The sequence below is a fragment of the Microcaecilia unicolor genome, chromosome 1 (genome assembly GCF_901765095.1).
Source record: "Microcaecilia unicolor chromosome 1, aMicUni1.1, whole genome shotgun sequence".
Taxonomy (NCBI): Eukaryota; Metazoa; Chordata; class Amphibia; order Gymnophiona; family Siphonopidae; genus Microcaecilia; species Microcaecilia unicolor.
Window position 1 is genome coordinate 7,172,412 of NC_044031.1, and position 25,295 is coordinate 7,197,706.

A 25,295-nucleotide genomic window follows, 5' to 3' on the forward strand; every position below is an offset into this window, starting at 1 on the left:
ATTTTATCAAAATCAGTATGTCTGTTGTGGCTTCCTAAAAGAAACATCCATACGCAATTATTAAAATGGATTTGGGAAAATCCACTGCTTGTTTCTAGGATAAGCATCATAAAATGTACTGTTTTGGGATCTTGCCAGGTACTTGTAACCTGGATTGGCCGCAGGATGCTAGGCTTGATGGACATTCAGTCTGTCCCAGTATGGCAAGGTAGCATGATATGTAGCATGATATGAGTTTAATTGTCAGAGTTATTGATTTTGCTGGATCAGATACAAATGAATATATAAAATATATACAGATGCAAAGACTTTACTTTCCCCCTTGCCCCTGGAAACTACTGATAACAAAAACTAGCTAGGTGGATACCTAAGTCCATCAACACATCTCCAAAGAATAAAACTCTGAAGATGGACAGCAATCACAGAGACTACAGTTAACAAAAGACAGTGAAACTCCACCTATTCTCAGACAATGACTCAGACTGAAAAGCCCCTCTACCTATCTAATCAGATAAAAGAAGCCCACTTACTCTCAGACAATGGATGTGTATATCACAGCAGATGTCCAGACAGAAAGTCTTATGATGTCTTTAAACATGGGACCAGTTACCATGCCCCATCTAAAAACCAGATGAAGCCAGTTCTCAGACACCCCACCTGACTTCAGCCTAGGGTCCAGCAAGAAAATATAAAAAGCCTGGAAAAATGCCCAGTGCTGGCTCTTGGGATCTGCCTCCTGCTGGACTTCACGCACATCCTGATAAGATTCTCCAGGCTCCAACTACAATTCTGCAACAAAAGATTCCTGTTTCAGCAAGGATCTCCATCACTCCACCCAGCAGCCTCTATCGAAGTGAGTTACCATTATCCAGCATAATCTATAATTCAGAACTTTTAATCTTGCAAAGCACATTTCACTTGTGAAAGATTCGTAAAAACTGCCACTGTCTTGTAACATTATTACATTACCTGTATTACAGCTCCCAAAGGGCACTCTGACACGCCCACACAGTAATCCCTCCTGGGAAGGACTACAGCTCCCAGAGTGCACTTGTACCCTCCCAGCAGTAATCTCTCCTAGGAAGGACTACAGCTCCCAGAGTGCATTGTGACATGCCACACTAATCCCTCCTAGGAAGGACTACAGCTCCCAGAGTGCACTTTGACCCGCCCAGACAGTAATCCCTCCTAGGAAGGACTACAGCTCCCAGAGTGCACTTTTACCCTCCCAGACAGTAATCTCTCCTAGGAAGGACTACAGCTCCCAGAGTGCACTTTCACCCTCCCATGCAGTAATCCCTCCTAGGAAGGACTACAGCTCCCAGAGTTCATTGTGACATGCCACACAGTAATCCCTAGGAAGGACTACAGCTCCCAGAGTGCACTTTGACCCTCCCACACAGTAATCCCTCCTAGGAAGGACTACAGCTCCCAGAGTGCAATTGACACTCCCACGCAGTAATCCCTCCTAGGAAGGACTACAGCTCCCAGAGTGTACTTTGACCCTCCCATGCAGTAATCCCTCCTAGGAAGGACTACAGCTCCCAGAGTGCACTTTTACCCTCCCAGACAGTAATCCCTCCTAGGAAGGCCTACAGCTCCCAGAGTGCACTTTGACCCTCCCATGCAGTAATCCCTCCTAGGAAGGACTACAGCTCCCAGAGTGCACTCTGACACTCTCATACAGCAATCCGTCCTAGGAAGAACTACAGCTCCCAGAGTGCACTTTGACCCTTCCACACAGTAATCCCTCCTAGGAAGGACTACAGCTCCCAGAGTGCACTTGGCACTCCCACACAGTAAAATCTCCTAGAAAGGACTACAGCTCCCAAAGTGCACTTTGACTTTCCCACACAGTAATCCCTCCTAGGAAGGAATACAACTCCCAGAGTGCACTTTGACCCTCCCACGCAGTAATCCCTCCTAGGAAGGACTACAGCTCCCAGAGTGCATTTTGACCCTCCCACGCAGTAATCCCTCCTAGGAAAGAGTACAGCTCCCAGAGTGCACTTTGACCCTACCACGCAGCAATCCCTCCTAGGAAGGACTACAGCTCCTAGAGTGCACTCTGACCCTCCCACGCAGTAATCCCTCCTAGGAAGCACTACAGCTCCCAGAGTGCACTGTGACATTCTTACACATTAATCTCTCCAAGGAAAGACTACAGCTCCCAGAGTGCACTTTGACTCTCCCACTCAGTAATCCCTCCTAGGAAGGACTACAGTTCCCAGAGTGCACTTTGACCCTCCCATGCAGTAATCCCTCCTAGGAAGGACTACAGCTCCCAGAGTTCATTGTGACATGCCACACAGTAATACCTCCTAGGAAGGACTACAGCTCCCAGAGTGCACTTGACACTCCCACACAGTAAACTCTCCTAGAAAGGACTACAGCTCCCAGAGTGCACTTGACACTCCCACACAGTAAACTCTCCTAGAAAGGACTACAGCTCCCAGAGTGCACTTCGACCCTCCCACGCAGTAATCCCTCCTAGGAAGGACTACAGCTCCCAGAGTGCACTCTGAGTCTCCCACACAGTAATCCCTCCTAGGAAGCACTACAGCTCCCAGAGTGCACTCTGACACTCCTCCACAGTAATCCCTCCTAGGAAGCACTACAGCTCCCAGAGTGCACTTTGACCCGCCCACACAGTTATCCCTCCTAGGAAGGACTACAGCTCTCTCTCTCTCTTTTTTTTAATTATGGGGACACTGAGCCACTTAGGGGTGAAAATGTGCAGAGCAGTTCACTAGCCTTTTCTGTTTCTCTGCCAGGATCTTACTGACCCCTCCTTGATCCTGTAAATAAATCTTTAAATAACACATCATTAGCCCAACCCACCTAGTTTCATATTGCAAACCCTGCACAGGGCTGGAGGGAGGTCTCTCAATCTCTCTTCCTTTGCTTCATGCACAGACTTCCTGTTTCAGAAGCAAGTGGTAAAGAAGCTGATCACTGGCATCCAGAGAAACCAGGAGACATTCACAGAGGAGCCTGGACTGGAGCTGGACAAGGGCAGGAGGATGGAGCAGGTAGGAGACTGGCAGGAGGTGGGCAGCAGGGGATGCAGTGCCAGGCAATGCCACACACACACAAGAAGAAATGAGCCTGGCACTGCTCAATCCATTCCCTTCTGTAGCCCCTCAGGCTCTTCTTCCTCATTCTCCTCCCCTCACTGGCAGGAGGTGGGCAGCAGGGGATGCAGTGCCAGGCAATGCCACACACACACAAGAAGAAATGAGCCTGGCACTGCTCAATCCATTCCCTTCTGTAGCCCCTCAGGCTCTTCTTCCTCATTCTCCTCCCCTCACTGGCAGGAGGTGGGCAGCAGGGGATGCAGTGCCAGGCAATGCCACACACACAAGAAGAAATGAGCCTGGCATTGCTCAATCCATTCCCTGCTGTAGCCCCTCAGGCTCTTCTTCCTCATTCTCCTCCCCTCACTGGCAGGAGGTGGGCAGCAGGGGATGCAGTGCCAGGCAATGCCACACACACACAAGAAGAAATGAGCCTGGCACTGCTCAATCCAGCTGCTCCTCCTTTATTTAATACTAGTAAATCAGGCCTGTTTCTGACACACATGAAACGGGTGCTAGCAAGGTTTTTGTCGGAGTGTGTATGTTTGAGAGAGTGTGTGTGAGAGTGACAGTGTCTGAGAGAGTGAGACTGCTGGGTGCGAGTGTGTCAGCTCTATCCCCTGCCCCCCCTCCAGCCACCCAGCGATTATCCTTTTTTCTTGCCCCCCCCCCTGCTCTTCTCTCCCCTGCCCCCCCCTCTCGCCACCCAGTAAGTCTTGTCTGGCCCCTGCTCTCCCTCAACCACCCTGTGATTCCTCTCTCTCCCCTGCTTGTGTGTGTGTGTGTCAGAGAGAGTTTGTGTGTGTGTGTGTGTGTGTGTGTGTGTGTGTGTGTGTAAGTGAGAGAGGATGGGGTGGATTGAGAGGTTGGTGCCGAGTGTCTGTGTTTTTGTGGTATTGTGTGTGTGTCTCACAGTGAAAGGGGGGTTGGGGGCAGGGTGTGTTGATCTAAGAGGGTTTTGTTTTGGGGGGGAGGGTTTGGGGGATGTCTCGTGCTTGCAAAGTGGGATGATGTTGCGGGTGGCTTTGAGGGTGGTTTTGGTTGCATGGGTGATAGAGCGAGAGAGTGAGTGCATCTCTCCATGTGCTGCATCAGTGTATGTGTGTGTGAGTGTTTTTTTAGTGGGGTGCTGGTGGGGAGGGGGGCGGTGGTTGTGTGTGATAGTGAAAGATCATGTGTGTCACACAGGTAGTTTGTGTGTGTGAGAGAGTGTGTCTGTGTGTGTGTCACAGAGAGAGTTCATGTGTGTGTGTGTAAGTGAGAGAGGATGGGGTGGATTGGGAGGTTGGTGCCGAGTGTCTGTGTTTTTGTGGTATTGTGTGTGTGTCTCACAGTGAAAGGGGGGTTGGGGGCAGGGTGTGTTGATCTAAGAGGGTTTTGTTTTGGGGGGGAGGGTTTGGGGGATGTCTCGTGCTTACAAAGTGGGATGATGTTTGGGGTGGCTTTGAGGGTGGTTTTGGTTGCATGGGTGACAGTGCGAGAGAGTGAGTGCATCTCTCCATGTGCTGCATCAGTGTATGTGTGTTTGAGTGTTTTTTTAGTGGGGTGCTGGTGGGGAGGGGGGGCGGTGGTTGTGTGTGATAGTGAAAGATCATGTGTGTCACACAGGTAGTTTGTGTGTGTGTGAGAGAGTGTCTGTGTGTGTGTCACAGAGAGAGTTCATGTGTGTGTGTGTGTGTGTGTGTGTGTGTGTGTGTAAGCGAGAGAGGGTGTGGATCAATGGGAGGATGGGGCCGAGTGTCTGAGTTTTTTTGATAGTGTGTGTCTTTTAATTTAAAGGGGGAGGGGGTGGTGAACTGAGAGTGTTTTGGCTTTACAGGGGGAGGTGTGTTGTGGGAGGGGGGGGGGGTTGGGGGATGTTCCGTGCTGGCAAAGTGGGAGTGTCACCCTTGTCACCTCTCGTTTAGACTACTGCAATCTGCTTCTTGCTGGCCTCCCACTTAGTCACCTCTCCCCTCTCCAGTCGGTTCAAAACTCTGCTGCCCGTCTCATCTTCCGCCAGGGTCGCTTTACTCATACTACCCCTCTCCTCAAGACCCTTCACTGGCTCCCTATCCGTTTTCGCATCCTGTTCAAACTTCTTCTACTAACCTATAAATGTATTCACTCTGCTGCTCCCCAGTATCTCTCCACACTCGTCCTTCCCTACACCCCTTCCCGTGCACTCCGCTCCATGGATAAATCCTTCTTATCTGTTCCCTTCTCCACTACTGCCAACTCCTTCTGTCTCGCTGCACCCTGCGCCTGGAATAAACTTCCTGAGCGCCTACGTCTTGCCCCATCCTTGGCCACCTTTAAATCTAGACTGAAAGCCCACCTCTTTAACATTGCTTTTGACTCGTAACCACTTGTAACCACTCGCCTCCACCTACCCTCCTCTCTTCCTTCCCGTTCACATTAATTGATTTGATTTGCTTACTTTATTTATTTTTTGTCTATTAGATTGTAAGCTCTTTGAGCAGGGACTGTCTTTCTTCTATGTTTGTGCAGCACTGCGTACGCTTTGTAGCGCTATAGAAATGCTAAATAGTAGTAGTAGTAGTAGTAAGTGGCGGTTGGCTTTGTGGTTGGTTATTGTTGCAGGGGTGATATAGAGAGACAGTGAGTGTTCATGTCTGCATGATCCGTATCAGTGTATGTATGTATTAGTGTTTTTTGCGGGGTTTTGGGGTGGAGGTGGGCGGTGGTTGTGTGTTTCAGACTGAAAGATCATGTGTGTCACAGAGCTAGTTTGTGTGTGTGAGTGTGTCTGTGTGTGTGTGTCAGGGAGAGAGTACGTGTGTGTGTGTAATTGAGAGAGGGTGGGGGGGACTGGGTGTTTGTGGACGAATGTCTGTGGGTTTGTGACGGGGGCTGGGGGGTGGTGAAGTGAGAGGGTGTTGCTGGGGGCTTGGAGGGGGGGGGTCAGCATTTGTTGATGTGTGGAGTGGGTTTTGCCCATGTTGTTGTTTTGGTTTTTGAGGGTGGGGGGGTTGGGGGATGTCCGGTGCTGGCAAAGTTTGAGGAAGTGGTGGGTGGCTTTGAGGGTTGTGGAGAACTGTGATGATGTGGCAGGGGGCTTAGAGGGGAGTCAGCGTGTGTGTGTGTGTGTATGGGGGGGGGGGGAGAATTCATTTTCACTTACTTTGTAAGGGCAGGTTCAGAGCTGTGAGAGAGTGAGAAGAGCAGAGCCTGCACGCTTTGTTCAGCTGCTGCCGGCCGCCGTAACACCGAGGGAGGGTGCCTGGAACCTATGACCTGGATTGGCCACTGGGCTTGATGGACCTCCGATCTGTCGCAGTATGGCAGTGCGTATCTTATGTTCTCCGAGGACAAGCAGGCTGCTTGTTCTCACGACTGGGTTGACGTCCACGGCAGCCCCCACCAACCGGAACAAAACTTCGCGGGCGGTCCCGCACGCAGGGCACGCCCACCGCGCATGCGCGGCCGTCTTCCCGCCCGTGCGCGACCGTTCCCGCTCAGTCTTTTCTTTTCCGCGCTGGAGAGAGCCATGTTCGTCTCTCTCTCTGTCATTCCCGGAAACCGGACCGCGTCTTAGACACGAGTTTTTCTTCGTTTGTTTTTCTTTGACTGTTTAAAAAGAAAAAAAAAAAACAACAACTTTGTTTTATTCCCCTTGTACTTTTAGCGGGGGGTGCCTCGTTGCGGCCTTGTGGCCGCGCGGTCGATTTATTTTTCGAGGTGTGATTTTTACCGCCACCATCGACGACTTTGACTTCGCCGACGCGATTTTTCCGTCGATGTCCTCGGTCCCGAGTGGATTTAAGAAGTGTGGTCGGTGCGGCCGGCATATCTCGCAGACCGACACGCTTGGTGCCTCCAGTGCCTCGGGCCGGAGCACAATACCAAGACGTGCACCTTGTGTCTCGGTTTACGGAAACAGACACAGGTGGCGAGGCAAGTTCTTCGGGACCGTCTTTTCGGAACTTGCGCCGGCCCCTCGACGTCGACTTCGACGGCATCGATGTCGACGGCCGGATCTTCGGTACCGGTACCGATGTCCACAAAATCGGCACCGACGGCACCGACCCCAGGAGCACAGGTCCCATTGGCCCGCCGGTCTTCCGGAGATGGCAGGGGTGAGCGGCCGCGCGGGCAATCGGCCCCGGTCACTCCCTCTACCCAGGGCCCTCGGGACCGAACCCTGTCGGACCCGATCACTCGAGGTCGAGGGGGATCTACCTCCTCCTCTTCGGTACCGCCGAGCGCCAATGACGGGCACCGCAAGAAGGCTAAAAAGCACCGTCATCGGTCGCCCACGACGCATGTGGCTACCGGCTCCAGAGATGACTCGACGCTGAGGAAGCGGCAGCGCCGGGAGGAGCGTTCCCCCTCGGTGGTAGAGGTATCGCTACGTCAGGGCACCAGCACTTCGGTGCCGTCTCCTGGACCCGAGCAGATTCTGGCACCGGCATTCTCCACCGGCCCCCTCGCCTTTCCCGACAGCGGGCCTTGACGAGTGCCTCCGAGCCATCCTTCCGGGGATCCTGGAAGGGCTGATGCGCCAGACTGTGCCGGCGCCGTGGGTGCTAGCGCCCCGGGCGCTGTTAATGGAGGCGCCGGCGTGCTGTAGCCCGGTGCCGAGGCCTTCGACGCCGACGCCGCTTGCGGTGCCGGTCTCGACTGCCACGCGGTGGAGTCCCCGTCGACATCGATGGAGGGAGCTTCATCCCCGCCGGCGCGGGAGTCCACCGCTCGACGACGCCACCGAGGACTCGGTGCCTCGAAGTCGAGCCGGGCCCGGTTGAGGTCTGAGCTACAGGAGCTCATGTCCGACACCGAGGAAGAGGCCTCGTGGGGGGAGGAGGAGGACCCCAGATATTTCTCCTCAGAGGAGTGTGTGGGCCTTCCCTCCGACCCCACTCCTTCACCGGAGAGGAAGCTCTCGCCACCTGAGAGCCTCTCCTTTGCCTCCTTCGTCAGGGATATGTCTATCTGCATTCCCTTCCCCGTGGTCTCTGTGGATGAGCCGAGGGCCGAGATGCTCGAGGTCCTCAACTATCCATCACCACCTAGAGAGTCCTCCACGGTACCGTTGCACAATGTCCTCAAAGAGACACTGCTTCGGAACTGGTTGAGACCTTTATCTAACCCCACCATCCCCAAGAAAGCGGAGTCCCATTACAGGATCCACTCAGACCCAGAGTTAATGTGGCCTCAATTGCCTCATGACTCGGCGGTCGTGGACTCTGCTCTCAAGAGGGCACGGAGTTCGAGGGATACTGCCTCGGCGCCCCCGGGGCGGGAGTCTTGCACTCTGGACTCGTTTGGGAGGAAGGCCTACCAATCTTCAATGCTCGTGACCCGCATTCAATCTTACCAGCTCTACACGAGCATACACATGCGGAATAATGTGAAGCAACTGGCGGACCTAGTCGACAAGCTCCCCCCGGAGCAGTCCAGGCCTTTTCAGGAGGTGGTCAGGCAGCTGAAGGCGTGCAGAAAGTTCCTGTCCAGGGGTATATATGACACCTGTGATGTGGCATCTCGTGCTGCGGCCCAAGGTATAGTGATGCGCAGACTCTCATGGCTGTGTGCCTCTGACCTGGACAACCGCACCCAGCAGAGGCTGGCTGATGTCCCTTGCTGGGGGGATAATATTTTCGGCGAGAAGGTCGAGCAGTTGGTGGACCAACTACATCAGCGGGAAACCGCCCTCGACAAGCTCTCCCACCGGACGCCTTCAGCATCCACCTCTGCAGGTGGATGTTTTTCCCGGGCCCGGCAGGCTGCGCCCTACGCCTACAACAAGCGTAGGTACACCCAGCCGGCCCGAAGGCATCATCAGGCACAGGGACAGTCCCAGTGCGCTCGTTCCCGTCAACAGCATGCGCCTAAGCAGCCCCCTGCGCCTCCATAGCAAAAACCGGGGACGGGTTTTTGACTGCATCCATGGGAACATAGCCGCCATCAAAGTGTCCGTACCGGACGATCTGCCAGTCGGGGGGAGGTTGAAAGTTTTTCACCAAAGGTGGCCTCTAATAACCTCCGGGAGCCCAATCCTTCAGCTCCCATCACAAGCAGGTACTTGCAGAGGAATTCTCCGCCCTTCTCAGCGCCAATGCGGTCGAGCCCGTGCCACCCGGGCAAGAAGGGCAGGGATTCTATTCCAGGTACTTCCTTGTGGAAAGAAAACAGGGGGGATGCGCCCCATCCTAGACCTGAGAGGCCTGAACAAATACCTGGTCAAAGAGAAGTTCAGGATTCTTTCCTTGGGCACCCTTCTACCAATGATTCAGAAAGACGATTGGCTATGTTCCCTGGATTTATTGGACGCATACACTCACATCCCGACACTGCCAGCTTACAGACAGTATCTCAGATTCCGTTTGAGAACACGGCACTTTTAGTACTGTGTGCTGCCCTTTGGGCTCACCTCTGCGCCTCGAGTGTTCACAAAGTGCCTCGTGGTGGTGGCGGTGGCGTACTTGCGCAAGCTGGGAGTGCACGTGTTCCCGTACCTCGACGATTGGCTGGTCAAGAACACCTCAGCGGCAGGAGCCCTTCGGTCCATGCAGTGCACTATCCACCTTCTGGAGCTGCTGGGGTTTGTGCTAAATTACCTGAAGTCCCATCTCCAGCCGGTCCAATCTCTGGAAATCATAGGAGCGCTGCTGAATTCTCAGACGGCTCAGGCCTTTCTTCCCGAAGCAAGGGCGCAGAACCTTCTGTCCCTTGTTTCCCAGACCAGAGCGTCTCAGCAGGTCACGGCTCGGCAAATGTTGAGACTCCTGGGTCACATGGCCTCCACAGTTCATGTGACTCCCATGGCTCGCCTTCACATGAGACCTGCTCAATGGACCCTAGCTTCCCAGTGGTGTCAAGCCACCGGGAATCTAGAAGATGTCATCCGCCTCTCCATCAGTTGCCGCAATACACTGCACTGGTGGACCATTCGGTCCAATTTGACCCTGGGACGTCCATTCCAAATTCCGCAGCCCACAAAAGTGCTGACGACGGACATATCTCGCCTGGGGTGGGGAGCTCATGTCGATGGGCTCCACACCCAGGGACTGTGGTCCCTCCAGGAACAGGATCTTCAGATCAACCTCCTGGAGCTCCGAGCGGTCTGGAACGCACTAAAGGCCTTCAGAGATCGGCTGTCCTGTCAAATTATCCAAATTCGGACAGACAATCAGGTTGCAATGTATTACATCAACAAGCAGGGGGGCACCGGATCTCGCCCCCTATGTCAGGAAGCCGTCGGGATGTGGCGTTGGGCCTGCCAGTTCGGCATGCTTCTCCAAGCCACATACCTGGCAGGCGTAAACAACTGTCTGGCCGACAGACTGAGCAGAGTCATGCAACCACACGAGTGGTCGCTCCATTCCAGAGTGGTACGCAAGATCTTCCGAGAGTGGGGCACTCCCTCGGTGGACCTTTTCACCTCTCAGACCAACCACAAGCTGCCTCTGTTCTGTTCCAGACTACAGGCACACGGCAGACTAGCGTCGGATGCCTTTCTCCTTCATTGGGGGACCGGCCTCCTGTATGCTTATCCTCCCATACCTTTGGTGGGGAAGACCTTACTGAAGCTCAAGCAAGACCACGGCACCATGATTCTGATAGCGCCTTTTTGGCCCCGTCAGATCTGGTTCCCTCTACTTCTGGAGGTGTCCTCCGAAGAACCGTGGAGATTGGAGTGTTTTCCAACTCTCATTTCGCAGAACGACGGAGCGCTTCTGCACCCCAACCTTCAGTCTCTGGCTCTCACGGCCTGGATGTTGAGGGCGTAGACTTTGCTTCGTTGGGTCTGTCGGAGGGTGTCTCCCGCGTCTTGCTTGCCTCTAGGAAGGATTCCACTAAAAAGAGTTACTTTTTCAAGTGGAGGAGGTTTGTCGTTTGGTGTGAGAGCAAGGCCCTAGAACCTCGCTCTTGTCCTGCACACAACCTGCTTGAATACCTTCTGCACTTATCAGAGTCTGGCCTCAAGACCAACTCAGTAAGGAATCACCTTAGTGCGATTAGTGCTTACCATCATCGTGTAGAGGGTAAAGCCATCTCTGGAGAGCCTTTAGTCGTCCGATTTATGAGAGGCTTGCTCTTGTCAAGGCCCCCTGTCAAGCCTCCTGCAGTGTCATGGGATCTCAACGTAGTCCTCACCCAGCTGATGAAGCCTCCTTTTGAGCCACTGAATTCCTGCCATCTGAAGTACTTGACCTGGAAGGTCATTTTCTTGGTGGCAGTTACTTCAGCTCGTAGAGTCAGTGAGCTTCAAGCCCTGGTAGCTCATGCTCCTTATACAAAATTTCATCATAATAGGGTAGTACTCCGCACTCACCCCAAGTTTCTGCCAAAGGTGGTGTCGGAGTTCCATCTTAATCAGTCAATTGTCTTGGCAACATTCTTTCCCAGACCACATACCCGCCCTGCTGAACGTCAGTTGCACACATTGGACTGCAAGCGAGCTTTGGCCTTCTATCTGGAGCGGACGCAGCCCCACAGACAGTCCGCCCAATTGTTTATTTCCTTCGATCCCAATAGGAAAGGGGTCGCTGTCGGGAAACGCACCATCTCCAATTGGCTAGCAGATTGCATTTCCTTCACTTTCGCCCAGGCTGGGCTGACTCTTGAGGGTCATGTCACGGCTCATAGTGTCAGAGCCATGGCAGCGTCGGTGGCCCACTTGAAGTCTGCCACTATTGAAGAGATTTGCAAAGCTGCGACGTGGTCATCCGTCCACACATTCACATCTCATTACTGCCTGCAGCAGGATACCCGGCGCGACAGTCGGTTTGGGCAGTCGGTGCTGCAGAATCTGTTTGGGGTTTAAATCCAACTCCACCCTCCAGGACCCGAATTTATTCTGGTCAGGCTGCACTCTCAGTTAGTTGTTCTTCGTAGGTCAATTTCTGTTATACCCTCGCCGTTGCGAGGTTCAATTGACCTGGATTCTTGTTTTGAGTGAGCCTGAGAGCTAGGGAGAATAAGCAGCCTGCTTGCCCTCGGAGAAAGCGAATGATACATACCTGTAGCAGGTGTTCTCCGAGGACAGCAGGCTGATTGTTCTCACCTACCCTCCCTCCTCCCCTTGGAGTTGCGTTTACTCATTAATTTGCTTGTCATTCAACTGAGCGGGAACGGTCGCGCACGGGAGGGAAGACGGCCGCGCATGCGCGGTGGGCGTGCCCTGCGTGAGGGACCGCCCGCGAAGTTTTGTTCCGGTTGGTGGGGGCTGCCGTGGACGTCAACCCAGTCGTGAGAACAATCAGCCTGCTGTCCTCGGAGAACACCTGCTACAGGTATGTATCATTCGCTTTATAAATAAAAGACAAGACAGCAGATCGTAGAGGTTAAAAATAAAACTATCCAAAATGTATTCACTACCCATAAACTAATAAATACATAAATAGTTAAAAGCTTGACAGGGACATGTTTCACACTACCAAGGTCTTCGTCAATGAATACAGAAAAATGTTTAATATAGATCATAAATATATAAACCCTGGCAATTATAAACCACAGAGCTCAGCCAAAAAACAGGCATATAAAGGTCTCCATCAACTCCATGCAAAAAAAACACACCTAACAGTATAATTTATTTATTTGTTACATTTGTATCCCACATTTTCCCACCTATTTGCAGGCTCAATGTGGCTTACATAGTACTGCGAAGGCGTTTGCACACTACAGAGTGATGTTGTGGTAAGGTAAAGCTCATGTGGCATGGCCACATTAGGAAATCGTGCAACGGAAGACCTGTGTTATGTCCATTACGTACTTTAGTTTTGTTGTGTTGCAGAGATCAGGCATTTATGTTGGCTCGGTAGGGTATGCCTTTCTAAACAGGTAGGTTTTTAGTGTTCTCCGGAAGTGTAGGTGGTCGTACGTAGTTTTCAAGGCTTTTGGTAATGCGTTCCACAGTTGTGTGCTTATGTAGGAAAAACTGGACGCGTAAGTTGATTTGTATTTGAGTCCTTTGCAGCTTGGGTAGTGCAGATTTAGGTACGTCCGTGTTGATTCGGATGTGTTTCTAGTTGGTAAGTCGATGAAGTCTGTCAGTGTGACTGGCGTGCTCTTTGTAACTTTTCCGAGAGATCTGCCAACTGTAGCTCGCGAATTTGATTGCGCAACCCCTGAGCCCAAGCTGCCATATCAGAAGACACCTGCCCCCCCCCCCCCGATGTAATTGCTCTTTGATTTTTGCTAATTTCTCATGTAGCCCCACTTCCTTTGCAGACCTCTTTTTCCAACAGCGTGACCGTCCCATAAGATAGTCGGGGAAACCTCCCCATTATCGTTGAAGTGGATATAATCTTTGATGTGCTGTTCTATCTGGGATAAGTTGTCAGGGTCAGCCAGCAATGCGTCATCTAGACGCCAAATGCGTTCTTCCTTTGGTAATCTCAGATTGTGAAAATGCATTAATACTGGTGAATGATCTGACCATGTGCGGGGCAAAATTTGGTGTTCCCCAATCTGTCCCCGAATTGAGGTATCTCCCAGCCACATATCTATTTTGTTTTGTTTTTTTATTCATATCTCTCTATATAAAAGGCACCACCAACGTTCTAAATGAAGCCTCCAGCCGGAAGTGTGAAGGGGGAGAGATATCCGGTTTCCTCATGAGTGTCTGCCCCGCCCTCGCTCTCTCTGTAACACAAACAGTGAAGGAAAACATAGCAAAGCACGAAATCAAATCGCTCGCTCTGTAACAGTGAAGGACTCAGAGGGGGGAGGGGAGAGAGGGCAGAAGCCCTCACTATCTCTATAACACAAACACAGCACAGCAGGAAACTTAACACTGAAGGACTCGACTCCCAGGGGGAGGGGACAGACAGCACAGGGGAAGGGAGAGAGGGCAGAGGGCAGGGACACACACACTCCCACATGCACACTCTGAAGAAAACCTTGCTAGCCCCTGTTTCATTTGCATCAGAAACGGGGCTTTTTTACTAGTTATCCAATATTTTACAAGAAAATCCTCTTGTTCAGGAAAAGTATCTAAAAAACAGCAAAATATATAAACATAATAATAAAACAAAAAAGTGAAGCTAAAAAGCTTCACTTTAACAGGTAAACTATACTCAAGTCCATAAATTGTGATCCAAGATTTCAGAAATCTACAGGAGACCAAATATCTAATAAAGGAAAATCAAAAAAGGAAAAATTCTGTTAAGCGGAGTAAACACTTATAATTAACACTTATCCACTTTCGCTGAGGTTATGAGTGCCGACACATGAGCCGGCTCTGTAAATACCTATTTTTTGTCCCTAAACTTTATTATACACTTGCAGGAGTACCTTAAAAAAAAAGGTACCCCCCAGGTGTAGAATTTCAGGTCTAAGGAGCAAGAATTGTTTCCTTCGTCGTCTTGTCTCCTTGGAGACATCAGGAAACAATAAAACTTTTAAGCCTAAAAAGGTTTATTTTTATTACAGAAAAACAGACGAAAGATCCAGTTCTTGTCGGGTAATAATGTGACTGTCGCCACCAATGTAGCTGCAAGTTCAGTATCTGAGGTTTCAAGCAAAAGAGAAACATTTATCGGAACTTCAGGTTGAGTCGTTTCTTTCCCAGGAATATAGTAAACCATAGTCATTGGTGCTAAATTCTGTTCGGGAATTAATACATTTTCACGCATGTAGCGCTTCAACATTTTGAAGTTTAGGAAAATTGACAAATCTCAGGTTATGATTTTTAGTGTAATTATCAAAGTTTTCCATTTTGTCCCTGAGGTTCGTCAGATCTTTCATCATAATAGGTTGTACCATTTCAAGCTTCATAATCCTTTGATCCAAATTAACAACTTTCCCATTCAAATCCTTAATCTGCTCATCTTTCTTTACTAAGTCACTTTCCAAAGATTTAACTTTAGGCTGTACTTCATTTATTTGTTTCAGGAAAACTTGTCCTAGGTTAGAAACCAGGTCCCACAAAGCTTCTAATGTAACATCTTTTGGTCTAACCACAAATTCTTTTGGAATTTCAAACCTTACGAGTCTTGCTCTGCCTCTCTGCTCCTCTCCCCTCAATCCGCGGCGTTTCCACGGGCAAACTGCCCTCGAGTCCCACCTCTGATGTAGGCGAAGCTTCCATTCGGCGATCTTCTGGGCCCCTAACCTCTTCTGGGGTGGACCCCGTCGAATCCACAAGGAAAGAACTGGTGCCTATTGGCTGGGGAGGGGGAGTGCGTTCGGCGGGGCTAAGAGTAACATCCAAGCCAGAGAGCGCCGTAGTCTCCAATTTGCCGGCGCCCACCTTTGCCAGCGATCCGCCCTCTCGGGGAATTCCCTGCGGTCTCAAATATCGATCTATAGGACTGGGTAATGAGGGAGTTAGCGGGGAAGCTCTACCCGCTAGTCTCCGTTTAGGCATTCTATTAGAGTAAGGAAAACGAGGCCATCTTGGATCACAAATCATCCACACATCTATTTTGGAAAATGTTTGATGTGTTGCAGAAAAATATGTATAGCTACGTGTGGTAGGGTTGTCCCCGCGCCAAAGATCCACCAACTGCCAGCGTGTCATAAGCTCATGAAGCTGCCGTCTGCTCGACTTGGCATAATTTATTTGGGACAAGGAATTATCTAGGTGTGGGTGCAATGTGATGTTAAAGTCTCCACCAATTAGCAGGGAACCCTCGACATATTTGGTAATTAAATCATCTATTTCTAAGAAAAATTCCCCTTGATTTACATTTGGCCCATATATATTCATTACCATGTAAACCGTTCCTGCCAAAGCAAAACTCATTAACAAATATCTTCCTCCCTTATCTCTTATCACCTTACATATCTCCCAGGGTTTAGAATTACTAAGGGCTATGAGTTTGACGCAAAGTAGATCAAGGGGTATTGCTTATGATTGCATAGCCGCTCATACCTTGCTTTTAGGTGGGTTTCTTGTATTAGGGCTACGTCCACCTGTAGCCGGCTTAGCTCCTGGGGAAGTTCAGCCCTCTAACATTTAGTAGTAGCCATTGAGTACCTGCCATCTCTATGTATCTCTATTATCTTCTCTTTACTATCTTTCAGTCTCCTCGCATTTCTACGCTTTCCTCCCTCCCTGTAGTATATACCCCCTCTCTCCCTCCCACCCCTTACATATCCATGGCACCCCATCCGTAGCTGGAACGGTGCCCCAAGGAAGGAATATGACCCTCCCACTCACAACCGATCATTCTTTCTGCTAATTTAAATCCCCCTCCACATCATATAACAAATATATATATAACATCAGTATAACCACCAACATTTTAGATCAACTTTCCCAAACATCAAGCATAACCCAGCCCTGCTGAACAGTCAGAGCGCCATCCCACTTACGTGGGCCTGAACCCCAAAAGGGGTTCACCAATGCCCGCAATAGAACAGTCTTACTATGAATTGCTGATCAACTTTCAGGTGAGACAGCCAGCTGATTACTGACGTTGTAAGCGTTTGCACCCCATGCGCTGCCACTTGGGATGAGATCTCAAAGCTGAATCCGACCGAGGTACCCCGGCCTGCGATGGTGTCGCCAGTGTAGCGTTGTCCGGGAGGACTTCTCGTGCTTCTGCAATAGTTTTAACCTGATGTATCTTTCCTTCTCTGTAGAAAACCAACGCAAGCGGGTGTCTCCATCTGTACCGGATCCCCATGTCTCGAAGTCGGGCAGTAACAAGCTTTAGGTCAGCCCGATGTTTCAAGGTGGTTGACGCCAGGTCTTGATATATTTCTATAGAGTAGGAGTCCCACTTGAAGTTCGCAGTTTGTTGTGCTGCTTTTAGCACTTGCTCCTTCAACTTGAAGTCCTGAAAACACGCAATAATATCCTTGGACTGGTTATTCCGCGTGGGTCCCAAAGCCTGGTGGGCTCTCTCTAATTTTACACTATCTGGAGCCACAGGCGCCTCTATTGTGGAAAGTAGCAAGCTCACCACGGCCCACCGTCTCACTATCTTGATATATTGGAGTTTCCGGGAGACCACGGAACCGCAGATTATGGCGCTGGCTTCTGTTTTCTAGGTCCTCTAATTTATCAGCTATTTGTTGCTGACCAATGTGGATGTCCATGATCTGCCTGTCCATGGATCCCATCGCCTCTGCTTGTTCATTGATCCGTCCTTCGGCCTCCTCCACCCGGTGCCCCAGCTCCCTGATCTCACCACGCAGGTCTGCACCCAGAGCTGCTAGTTCGGAGCGTACCGCCTTGAGGTCCGACCGAATCTCCTGTAGCCAGGTGCGGAGCTCAGGAAAAGCTCCTTCCTCGGAGCCTCTCGTATCTTGTGTTTGAGATGCCTCTCCCAGAACCGGGTCTCCGATATGGTCTCGTTCATCTAAGGCCTCCTCCGCTTGTGCCACCATGTGTGGTTTTGTTCGTGCTAGCTGTAAATGCGAATTTGGTTAGGTCGACTGCTTCCGCACGGGCTTGCATCGCCGATTCCGGTTATCCACTCAAGGTGGATCTCAGTTTTGTCGCACAGACAGGGCTCGGTTGTCTTAAGCCGGGGGGGGGGGGTTGCTGAAAAAACGTTGCAAATTACCGGGAGCTCGGCGTTTAAGCAGCCATGCTCATCGGTGACGTCACTTCCTAGTCTTTTGTTTTTCCATTTGTATCCCACATTTTCCCACCTATTTGTAGGCTCAATGTGGTTTACATAGTACCGGAGAGGCGTTTGCAGACTCCAGTGTAAACAAATACAAAGTGATGTTGTGGTAAGATAAAGTTCATGTAGCACAGCCACATTAGGTCATCGTATAATGGAAGAGTTGTGGTATGTCCATTACGTGCTTTAGTTTTGTTGTGTTGCAGAGATCAGGCATTTATGTTGGATCGGTTGGGTATGCCTTTTTAAACAGGTTAGTTTTTAGTGTTTTCTGGAAGTTTATGTGGTCGTACATAGTTTTTAAGGCTCTTGGTAATGCATTCCACAGTTGTGTGCTTATGTAGGAAAAGCTGGATGCATAAGTTGATTTGTATTTGAGTCCTTTGAAGCTTGGGTAGTGTAGATTTAGATACGTTCGTGTTGATTCATTTGTGTTTCTAGTCGGTAGGTCGATCAGGTCTGTCATATATTTCAGGGCTTCACCATAGATAATTTTGTGAACCAGAGTGCAGATTTTGAAAGCAATGCGTTCTTTGATTGGGAGCCAGTGTAGTTTTTCGCAAAGAGGTTTTGCACTTTCAAATCACGTTTTTCCGAAGATAAGCCTAGCTGCCGTGTTTTGAGCGGTCTGAAGTTTCTTTAAGGTTTGTTCTTTGCATCCCACATAAATTCCATTGCAGTAGTCTACATGGCTTAGTACCATTGATTGTATCAGGTTGCGAAAAGTTTCCATCGGGAAGAATTGTTTCACGTGTTTGAGTTTCCACATTTTCTTTGTTGTGGATGTCACTTGGCTCTCTAGTGTTAAGTTGCGGTCCATTGTAATGCAGAGGATTTTCAGGCTGTAATCTGGGGTGTTGATAATTGTGAGGTTGTCGGCTCTGTGTTGGGATGAGATGACGAGACAGTGTGTTTTTTTCTTTGTAAAGAATGTATATTGTGACATCGTCTGCATAGATGAAAGGGTTAAGGCCTTGGTTGGATAAGGACTTGGTAAGTGGGGTCATCATTAGGTTAAAGAGGATTGGTGATAGCGGTGATCCTTGTGGTACTCCGCAGTCTGCTTTCCACGGTGATGATATGTTTGAGTTTGATTTTACTTGATATGTTCTTGTGGTTAGGAAACCCTTGATCCAGCTAAGTATGTTTCCACCAATCCTGAACTTATCTAGTAATCTTATTAATATATTATGGTTTACCATGTCGAATGCACTAGACATGTCGAATTGGAGAAGAAGGATGTTTTTTCCTGTTTCTATTTCCTGCTTGAATTTGGCTAGGAGAGTGAGTAGTACTGTTTCTGTGCTGTGTAGGGGGCAAAAACCTGACTGTGATTTGTGTAATATTGAGAATTTGTTTATATAATCTGTAAATTGTTTGGCTACCATACCATTAGTTTGACTGACAACGGAATGGATGCTACTGGACGGTAGTTAGTGATTTCATTGGTTTTTCTCTTGGTGTCTTTTGGTATCAGAGTGAGTAGGATGGGAAAATTAGGTTCTTGCCTCACGTCAGACTCACAGAAGCAGAAGCCTGCGGGGCCACATTGGTGATCTGCAAGGGCCGACTTCTACATGGAATAGCAACATTCCATGTAGAATCTCAAATAGTAGCAACAGTGGAGGAGTGGCCTAGTGGTTAGGGTGGTGGACTCTGGTCCTGGGGAACTGAGTTGGATTCCCACTTCAGGCACAGGCAGCTCCTTGTGACTCTGGGCAAGTCACTTAACCCTCCATTGCCCCATGTAAGCCGCATTGAGCCTGCCATGAGGTTGAAACCTAGTTCGGGGGGTGGGGGGCTTTTGTCCCCTCCTCATGAACTGCATGTCTGGAAGGGGAAAAGGATGTGTAAAAGATAATGTTGTGGGTGGGGGGGGGGGGGGGTGAGAGGGTACGATCTGGAAGAGAAAAGAGAGGGAGATTACTTGCCTTATATGCTTTGTATTTTTTGAGTTATGGGTGGGAATTGTCCACATGGGACTTGGTGGGTGGGAATGGTCCGGTGGGAACTGACCTAGAATCCTCATCCCTTGGGGGACAGCGTAGAACCTCACGGTTCAAATTCAGCAGTCAAAGTCGTTGTGACAGAGGCGCAGGATCTAGCCGGCATCAATCTTCTTGCTTTTTCATCTGTGTAGAGCATTGGGGAAGAAGGGAAATGAAAGGTAATGAACAGGACAAGTTAGGTGGTGCAGCGAGAGGGCAGGTGCATACTAGGGGTGGAGGGACAGAGGAGATGAAAAGGGCAAGTTGAGGAGGGGGTGCTGCAGGAGGGGCAAAGAGGAAAAGCTCGGGGTGTCAGGGGTGAAACGTGGCTGAATTTTGGGGATTCCATAGGACAGGAGAAGTTCCGTATGGGAGGGAGGGAGGGAGACAGCTGGTGATATGTATTGGCAATATTCACAAATGGGCAGATGATCAAAAGCCCCGTGCTGTTCCAAACAGCGCTCTGAAAATAGTGCTGGAAGAGCAGGGGGCTTTACTGAACCTATTATCAGAGATAATTGCATGCAAATTTAAGCACACAATTCTCTCTGATCATGGGGTAGGCAATCCTCCCGCACTTGTTTGACAAGTCTGGGTTGTCAAAAGGTGGTCTCCCTCCTCTTCCATCGGCGCAGTGTGAAGCCCAGTGCATCCCAGAGGAGGCCATCTCTCTCCTCCAACTGAAGGTAGGGGGGTAGGGAAGCGCCGCTAGACCACCAGGAGGGTAGGTGGGGGGATTAACCCGTGACCCACTGGGCCACCAGAGACATCTGAGAGATGCTGGGGGGGGGGGGGGGGGGGCGCTGGAGACACACTGGATCTCCAGTCCCCTGTTGCTGGGCGGGGGGTTGGGTCAGGGTTCCTGCGGGGGGCTGCTGCATTGGGGGAATGGGGACCTGCTAGCATGCAAATGCATGCTGTACAGGGTTCACCATTCCTCCCCAATGGCGTAGGGTTTGCTGCAGCAAGCGAGCCAATCTTTAGCGTACTGGTGGCTGATCATTGGGGATGAATAGGTTTTGCATGCATTTGCATGCTAGTTGCGTCCAGAGCCTGCAAGCGCGTTGTTTCACTCGCTCGGTTGCTCTGATCATGGGGTGGTAGCAGCCTTTAGTGCCTGCGTTTGCTTCTGATCATCGGCCCAAAAGAGCTGTGGGGAGAGTGTATATGCGGTGGGGGGGGGGGGGGGGGGGGGAGGGGAGGCGGTGGGATGGCTATGATACTGTGAGTGCTGAGGATGTTGACAGAACAGTGGAGGGTGTGTGTGTTGGGGGGTATTCTGAGAGAGCTGTGGAAGTTTATGTGCTGGGGGCAAGATTGATTTCAGAAAGAGAAGCAGTGTGTGCAGTGTGAGAGAGAGCTCTGGGTGTTTTTACTGCTGGGGGGGGGGGCTGCAGATTGACAGAGGTATGGGATTTGGGTGCAGTGGGAGGAATGGGGAGGTGGGATTCTTGCAATGAGTAAAAAAAGAAATAAAGGTTGGGGCAGAGAAAACTGCTGGGTGGGGGGGAGGGGTCAGCCTTCTTAGGGAGGGGTTCATACTAGTTGGAGACTGAGATTACTGAGGGGATGGGGTAATCAAGCCTGAGCTGGGAGATGGCTTAGGCGGAGTCAGTCCTGGAGAACAGAAGAGCTGGGTGTTAATGCCGGGGGAATTCTACACAAAAAGATAGATAAAGCTGAATTTTAAAAAAATCTCCACAATTACAACCCCAAAAACAAAGGCAGGAGCTGAAATCTAATGCATTCTGAGCACCTCCCTGTGTCCCTGACTGTGTTTCTGGTTTGTGTTTCAGATGCGGGTGACATTTGAGGACGTGGTTGTCTCTTTCTCCCAGGAGGAGTGGGAGTATTTAGATGAGGAGCAGAAGGAGCTTTGGAGGGAGGTGATGAAGGAGAACTATGAGATCCTGATGTCTCTAGGTAAGGGTTTCCCCGTTATTCTTAAAATCTCTTCTCGGGCACATTAAGGAGTGACTGGCAGTGGGTGAGTCTCACTACAGGAAGCCGGTGTGACTGATAATGAGTGATGGCGAGATGACATTAGTACCTGGGGTGGGTCTGTTTCTAAGATTCTTCTGTTTTCATTGGAGTATTGTTTCGATTCCTGTCTGTAAAACCTTCAATAACTATGACTCTGGCATTCTTAGGGTATCCTATACTTTGTTTATCACAATTGCTTATTCGGCGGGACTTGGGGGTGTCTGATGACCTTAAGGTACTTTAATGAAGAAGTTGGTTCGGCAGCTGACATAGCGATAAGCAAAAGCTTTAAGCATACCGAACATCAGGAGCCTTTTCCTCCTGGCGAGGGAAAAAATACACAATAAGAAATAAACATAAAAATATACTTACTAAATTAGCCTGAACATAGACGGTAAAGAATAGAACTTGTTTTAAGTAAAATATAACTTATTAATGGCAAGTTTGCAATCAGATATGTATTCTCATATTTAGAATAACTAAGCTTCTGTAACAAATGTATGATTGGCTAATGGTGAATCTCTTCCTGTGAACTTCAGGATCAGGTAACGCCCAAATTAGTTTATCTGGGGAACAAGCACCCTGAAGGTTTAGTCTTGCATCTCGCAGCCTGTCTGAGAAAGAGCAGTTATAGGGCTAAACGATATCTATGTACAAAGACCGAAAGGTGCTTTTAAATATCAACTTGAATATAATCATATATTCTGTATTCATCCCTGGTAGTGATTAGCTTGGAAATGTATTCCCAACAGGGAGGGGGTGGAAAATTTACAAGTTATTTATACAGATTTTTTATTGAACTCGTTAAACTGCTGTTCTCCTACAGTACTATACAATGCTCTGTTTTTATTTATTTAGAAAAAGATGACCCTAAGAACAGTAATGCAGAGACACATAAATGGAAGCTCAGTGAGAAGCCTGAAGAGGAAAAGATGTTCTCAGAAAGAGAGAAAGAAGAGACTTCGTCCTGTTCTGACCGGGGAGAAAAGGGAAAAAATCAAAATAAACTAAAACCTTCAACAGGAAGCTCAGCTCCGTGTGAACATTGTACCAGTAATATCACACAAACAGTGGACGAACAGACAAACCAGATGAGAGTTCAGAAATGTTTGTGTGATGGATGTGAGATATTCCTTAATGATCAATTAACTCTGAAATCACATCAGAGATCCGATACTGAAGAGAGACCATATACAGGTACGGACTGTGGGAAAACCTTCAGTCAAAAGAGAGAAATACAGCAACAGCAGAAAACATGCATAAGAGAGACACACTGTATAGGTTCTGAGTGTGGGAAAGATTTCAGTAGGAAGAAAGAGAAACATGAGAACAATAATAAAGAAACTAGAGTGTGTACAACTACAGTAGATGAGAAAACCTTTATCAATAAAGGAAGTATTACAAATTACCAGAAAAATGACACTGATGAGAGATTATCTGCATGTTCTAGTCATGACAAAAGCTTCAGTAAGGAAGAAAATGTCATAAGAAATACAAAATTCCACACAGAAGAGATACTAGTTTCAAGTGCTGAATGTAAGAAAAAATTCAGCCATAGAGAAGAATTAACAGATCATAAAACAGCTCAGATTGGTGAAGAATCAATGACTAAATCTGAAAAAGTTGTTTACAGAAAGACAGACCTCTCAAAGTACCAGAAAATTCAGAAAAATGAAAGCTTGTGTACTTCTGCTGACAGTGGTACAAGTGCTTGCTGGAAAAGAAACCTCCCTATGCAGAAGAGAAACCACAAAGGAATGAAACCACTTAACTGTACTGAGTGTAATAAAAGCTTCAGGCAGAAGGGAAACCTCACCAGACACCAGAGAATTCACACAGGAATGAAACCATTCATCTGCAGTGAGTGTAATAAAAGCTTCAGTCAGAAGGAATACCTCACCAACCACCAGAGAATCCACACAGGAGTGAAACTGTTTATCTGCACTGAGTGTAATAAAAGCTTCACTCATAAAATAAGCCTCACACAACACCAGAGAATCCACACAGGAGTGAAACCATTGATCTGCAGTGAGTGTAATAAAAGCTTCAGTCAGAAGAGAAACCTCACAATACACCAGAGAATCCACACAGGAGTGAAACCATTGATCTGCAGTGAGTGTAATAAAAGCTTCAGTCAGAAGAGAAACCTCACAATACACCAGAGAATCCACACAGGAGTGAAACCATTCATCTGTACTGAGTGTAATAAAAGCTTCAGTCAGAAGGCAAATCTCACAAAACACCAGAGAATCCACACAGGAATGAAACCATTCATCTGCAGTGAGTGTAATAAAAGCTTCAGGCAGAAGGGAGACCTCACAAAACACCAGAGAATCCACACAGGAATGAAACCATTCATCTGCACTGAATGTAATAAAAGCTTCAGTCAGAAGTCAAATCTCACAAAACACCAGAGAATTCACACAGGAATGAATCCATTCATCTACAGTGAGTGTAATAAAAGCTTCAGTCAGAAGTCAAATCTCACAAAACACCAGAGAATCCACACAGGAATGAAACCATTCATCTGCAGTGAGTGTAATAAAAGCTTCAGTCAGAAGCGATACCTCACAGAACACCAGAGAATCCACACAGGAGTGAAACCATTCATCTGCAGTGAGTGTAATAAAAGCTTTAGTCATAAAACAAACCTCAAAGAACACCAGAGAATCCACACAGGAATGAAACCATTCATCTGCAGTGAGTGTAATAAAAGCTTCAGTCAGAAGCGATACCTCACAGAACACCAGAGAATCCACACAGGAGTGAAACCATTCATCTGCACTGAGTGTAATAAAAGCTTCACTCAGAAAACAAGCCTCACAATACACCAGAGAATCCACACAGGAGTGAAACCATTCATCTGCAGTGAGTGTAATAAAAGCTTTAGTCATAAAACAAACCTCAAAGAACACCAGAGAATCCACACAGGAATGAAACCATTCATCTGCAGTGAGTGTAATAAAAGCTTCAGTCAGAAGCAATACCTCACCAGACACCAGAGAATCCACAAAGGAATGAAACCACTTAACTGTACTGAGTGTAATAAAAGTTTCAATCAGAAGGTAAACCTCACAATACACCAGAGAATCCACACTGGAGTAAAGTCTTTTGCATGTTCTGAGTGTGAAAGAAGCTTTACTGTGAAAGAAGCACTCAGAAGACACTGGAGAATCCACAAAGGCATCAAACCATGTATTTGCACTGAGTGTAATAAAAGCTTCAGTCGGAAGGGACACCTCACAATACACCAGAGAATCCACACAGGAGTGAAACCATTCATCTGCAGTGAGTGTAATAAAAGCTTTAGTCATAAAACAAACCTCAAAGAACACCAGAGAATCCACACAGGAGTGAAACCATTCATCTGCAGTGAGTGTAATAAAAGCTTTAGTCATAAAACAAACCTCAAAGAACACCAGAGAATCCACACAGGAATGAAACCATTCATCTGCAGTGAGTGTAATAAAAGCTTCAGTCAGAAGCGATACCTCACAGAACACCAGAGAATCCACACAGGAGTGAAACCATTCATCTGCACTGAGTGTAATAAAAGCTTCACTCAGAAAACAAGCCTCACAATACACCAGAGAATCCACACAGGAGTGAAACCATTCATCTGCAGTGAGTGTAATAAAAGCTTTAGTCATAAAACAAACCTCAAAGAACACCAGAGAATCCACATAGGAATGAAACCATTCATCTGCAGTGAGTGT

General features: G+C 48.7%; 2 protein-coding genes across 2 annotated transcripts in view; both read left to right on the forward strand.

The window, feature by feature from the left end:
• LOC115460651 (oocyte zinc finger protein XlCOF6-like) overlaps nt 1-25,295 on the forward strand; it is a 493,082-nt gene that overhangs the window by 173,346 nt on the left and 294,441 nt on the right. The window lies entirely within an intron of this gene.
• LOC115462622 (gastrula zinc finger protein XlCGF26.1-like) lies at nt 23,367-25,235 on the forward strand (the record flags this gene model as incomplete). Its single annotated transcript, XM_030192618.1, has 1 exon — nt 23,367-25,235. A coding segment is annotated over one exon (1,869 nt), but the record flags the coding sequence as incomplete, so codon positions are not given.